The sequence below is a fragment of the Rosa chinensis genome, chromosome 7, assembly GCF_002994745.2.
Source record: "Rosa chinensis cultivar Old Blush chromosome 7, RchiOBHm-V2, whole genome shotgun sequence".
Lineage (NCBI taxonomy): Eukaryota > Viridiplantae > Streptophyta > Magnoliopsida > Rosales > Rosaceae > Rosa > Rosa chinensis.
In genome coordinates this window covers 42555533-42560381 of record NC_037094.1, presented here as the reverse complement: position 1 = coordinate 42560381, position 4849 = coordinate 42555533, and the positions used below count along the sequence as shown (strand labels likewise).

Here is a 4849-nt window from a genome sequence, read left to right as displayed (position 1 = left end):
TTTTGCAGAGATGATCTATACATTAGTACCTAGAAACTGAACGGTTGAGATGTGGATATGCGACCGAAAAGTGACCCTAAACCCTAACCTCGCTCTGAAATTTCAAAGCGATGCCTCGCTCTGGATAGGATCTGTATATATATATATATATATATATATATATATATATATATATATATATATATCAATTATCAAGCAAACATAGCAACTTGCAAACTGCAAATCTAAACAAAAATGGGTTTCTTATATATTAAAAACAAACAGTTCCATCAATAGAGAAATAAAATAAATTTGGTGTGGGTCGGTTTAAATCGGGCGGTTTATGACTTGGAACAGCAACCGAACCGCTTTTATGCGGTTGGGTGCGGTGTGGGCATAAAATCGCCCACCCAATTACAGGTGAGAAAAGGACTCGTGCAACTCACGTGCGTGGGCCAAAACTCTCAAGCTCATTGCCTCCAAATTCAAAGCGGAGAACTTTCCATTGGAAACCACATCATTGTCGTCCCCAAAATTCAAAACCCTCTTAACGTCTCGCAAATACCCTCACTGAAACCCCAATTCTCCGATTCCGGTGCCGTAATGGACTTAGACGTCGACATTTCGTGGTGGGTCCAGGAGTTTCTCCTCCGTGACCGCCACAACGAGACCATCGCCAAGCGACTCCTTGCCGTCGCGCCGCTCCAGAACCGCCACGACTGGCGGTTGAAGAAGACCGTCCTCCTCCGAACAATCGAGTCCGCAATCTACGACGACGCTTCAGTCACCGAAGCGATCCTCGAAGCCCTGGAGTCCATCGAGGCTTTGGACCGCGGCCAAGGGTTTCAGACCACGGAGGCCATGAGGGCGGCGTACTGCGCCGTCGCGACGGAGTGCACGGTCAAGTTCTTGGTTTGCTTCGGACGGAAGTACTTTGAGGCTGTGGATCGGATTTGGAGAGGTAGGGTTAGGGTTAGGGTTTTGGAGGAGAGTGAGGGGAGCGAGCTGGTTTTGGCGGAGTTGAAAGAGAGAAAATATGAGGTGGAGGCTGCGATTTGGGATAGGAATGTGTCGAAAAAGCTAGCGAGGATGAATACTAGAAATGATGCGCTGAGATTGGTTGGGAAGTATGCTTGGGCTGTGATTGGTCCTCCTTTTCTTAATTGGGCCGTTAGATTTCATATGGTTGAGGAAAGTTTAGGTGAGGGTGATGGTAATGTAGGTGATGGTGAATGGGAATGAACTGGAGGTACAGGTAGCAAATGGGGCTGATTTGGATGATGGTTCCAAATTGGAGGTCAATGGGGATAATGAGGGTGATGGGTCTAAACCGGAGGTGCAAATAGAGAGTGATACTAAGGTTGGTCATGGGTCTGATTTGGACTGGGGTGGAGGTGCCATTGACAAAAGGGGCTGATTTGGGTGTTGGGAAAGAGTTGAATGGGCAAAGGGAAAATGGGGCTAATGTTAGTGATGGGTATGGAGTAAAGGCGCGAAGGGTGAATGGAGCTAATGTTGGTGGTGATAGTTCTAAATGGGAAGCGCGGCGAGTGGAAAATGATACTAATGTGGGTGATATGACTGTGGCTTTTTCCAAGTTTGGGTCTCTGTTGGGTTACCATTCTATGGACGGTGTTTTGCGGGTAGTGGAGGAAGGGACGTCACCGCTTAATGTGAACTGTGGTGTCCTCAGTTTTGAACCTGCAAGAAAAGAGAAAGGTATTCTCTTTTTCAATAGCAGAGAGGGATATTTCAGTGACATCAGTTTCTGTATTGTTGAGAGGGCTCTCTGTATTGGTTTGTTCTGTGCTGTTTCATGATACCAAATATACAGCTCGGTCTCTGTTATGCGAGCCCCATCTAACTGAAGATTTGAATATGCTCCTGTTTAATAGTTTGCTTCATTATTACACATGCTTGAGTTTCAAATTTTGTAGTCCAGTTTCTTGAGTCCTCTTTTTTATCTTTTATAGAAATTCCAAGGAACAGGGCACTTAGGCATGGACCACTTAAGATTAGAGATGCTGAATATATCGGCACAGATGCATCAGATGGCATACATAATTACGTATCCAGCACTGAAGTTAGAAAAGTGCAAGAACAACTTAAGTCCAGTGTTATGGCTGTACAATCTGTAGTGACAGACCCACTACTTTATAATTTGCGCGTGCCGGAAATTGTAAGATCTGAGGTGGAAGTCAATCATGTAAATGGAGAAGATGGTACAAAAAATCCATCTATTGAAAAGACCACTGGGCCTGATCATTCTAATAGTGATACTAATGGAAATCCGACCTCCAGTGATCAGAACGATGTGCCCCAAGCTCCTGGAAAAGAAAATGATGCATCCAACCTGTCCGTTGAGAAGGGAAAGGGCACAGAGTATGTTCGAAGTGGTGATCCCAACCGTGCAGATCTGTGTTGCAGTAATCAGAATAGTGGTCCTCGACCAGGGTTGATGGAACGTAATAGTACTGCCCATACTTACAAGGTATTTATGTTCATATTGTTCTGTTCTAGTCTGACCAGCTCTTTTAAGTTACTACGTTGCACATAGGCAAAATGGCCAATATAATGTTATGATTGAGATGTTGATTCCTGGTGTTTATTGTTTGGACTTCATTTGCATTTTGTATATGCATATATTCTACTTCCAGTAAAAAGGAATCCCAGTAGTTTCTATGATGGATCTGTGAGTTGGTCTGGTGTTTGTAAAAATTTTGTGGTGGTTCTGTTTGTTTATAAATTTGGTTTACTTGTTTTTCCAGTGGGATGACTCGCTAGGTATCACCTGAAGGTAAGGGCACGCTTCATTTACCTACTTTAAAATGGAATGCTATTTCTCCACTGAAAAAGTATGAGGATAAAAGATTTGCTAAGAGGAGAAAAGTAAAGAGATGGAGCGTACATGAAGAAGACACGTTAAGGCTGGTGTGCAAAGAGTAAGTACTTGTTGTCATGTTTGGTAAACTCTCTCTGTTCACCAGCACTGTGACTAGTCTGCTAATCAGTGGGTTTTGTTCATATGTATGATAACTCGTGGAGAGCTGTATTTTGTAGTGCCCTCTACAGGAGTAGGATTTTTTCAGTAGTATCTGTATGTTTTGCTACGGAAGGATGCATGTATTGATCGACAAACTGCTCCTAATTTAAGAATATAATGAAATTATCCTACTAGTTATAGCTTTATGAGTATTGAAATATATATTGTAACTGAACATATACAGATGAACCAGGCAAGGAAGCTTCATCATGTGGAAAAAGTTTGATTCTCATTGTCCTTTCACTTACATTACTATGACTGTCCAACCAAGTTTCTCGATCCAGTCACTCATGGAACCGCTCCATATACTCAAATCCACAAGAGGCTCTCAGACTCAAAACTCTTTGAATTTTCCTTACCAGATTTTTCATTGGGCCATTGGCACATGGAAATTTGAATTTTCCTATTATCAACAGATGATCAGAACTTTTTTTTGTTTTTTTTGGGCCCTTTCACATTTGATGCCTAATCTGCACGGAAGGAAGACCAAGACCCTCAAGTCTAGCAAGAAGCAAAGCCAGGTTGTTCTCAATGTTTGTAAGGCAACTTCCATTTGTGTAAGTTCTGATGGTTGGGTGAAGGAGGCCGCTTTAACAAGCCTAAACAGATCTCTGAGTATGGGGTTCCTAAACCGACTTACTTACGGTTGGCAATTCAGATCAATTTGTTTGGCACTGGAACTTTTAGAGGCAACAGCTTTGTTCTGCTGCTGCTGGCTGCCTGGTTCCATTCTCTGATAAGTGATTCATGTGCAATGCAATTCAGCATGTCCTGATATATTGCCATTCATTTCTGACTTATCCTTGCGGTTGTTATTGTCCCACTGGGAATTCTCTGCTTTGCGTTCTAATTGACGCTTCTGATTCTTCCGTTGCATCATGGTTTCAAAGCTTCCTTTCGGTCATACACATTGCATGTGCATGTCCACTTGTGCTTGTTCTTCCACTAGGGGGTTGAATGCACACAATGCAACTAAAACCAGAGTGGTGATGGGGGATGTTCCCTGATGGCTCCAGCTGACTTGGCTTGACTCAGCTCCTATTGATCAAGAACTTTACTCATCCTGTACTCTATGTGGTATGCTAAAATATAGTTCACGTAGCATTATTCTAGTCCAAATGCCTCTAAACATAAATGAGGGTCTCTGGTCTATCAATTATAAGCAATACATTAATTAAAGCCGCCCATTAAGAGTTTGCATGAAGGAGTGATGAGACCTACCTATTGGAGGTTAGTGTCGTGGTTCGATATCATCGTGCTCTATGATTTCTTGAGCAACAGTGTATGCAAATTCATCATCAATGTGTATGGAAGACCTTTCTATCAACTCATACGCACTCTCATAATCCATTGAGATTTCTTTGTTCTTTGGAATCATTTCAAACATTGGACCGTCCTCCAGTATTGATTCATGGACATAACTGTAATTAGAGACAATCTCATGAGAGGGATTCTGTACATTGATGATTAATGGATCTGTTTGTGCCTTACTCACCCTCTTCTTCCTTGGGTGAGTGTCAATCGAACCAAGTGGCCTCCCCCTCTTCCTTTGGGGAGCCACGGCCTCAACCACACCTCCACTAAGTGTGGTTGCAGTGCCTCTATCTGCGGCACCGTGACCCTTGTTGGGGACTTCTAACCTTGCAGGCACATTTGCAGCTGGTATATGTGATCTTGTCACTTTTACGATATCAGTAAACGCATCAGGCATCGAATCTGCTACGTTCTGAAGATCGATTATTCTTTTCACTTCACTTTCACTTTGTGAAGTGCGGGGATCAAAATGAGACAGAGTGGGCACAAACCACGACAATTCCTGTCGTTCCC

General features: G+C 43.0%; 1 protein-coding gene across 1 annotated transcript; it reads left to right on the top strand.

Moving 5' to 3' along the window:
- Positions 1-351: 351 nt before the first annotated feature.
- Positions 352-3168, top strand: LOC112179418. The gene is made up of 2 exons (XM_040510096.1): positions 352-2470; positions 2748-3168. Exon 1 carries the CDS (start codon positions 583-585, stop codon positions 1219-1221), a length of 639 nt encoding a protein of 212 aa, XP_040366030.1. The 5' UTR covers positions 352-582; the 3' UTR covers positions 1222-2470; positions 2748-3168.
- Positions 3169-4849: the final 1681 nt, after the last annotated feature.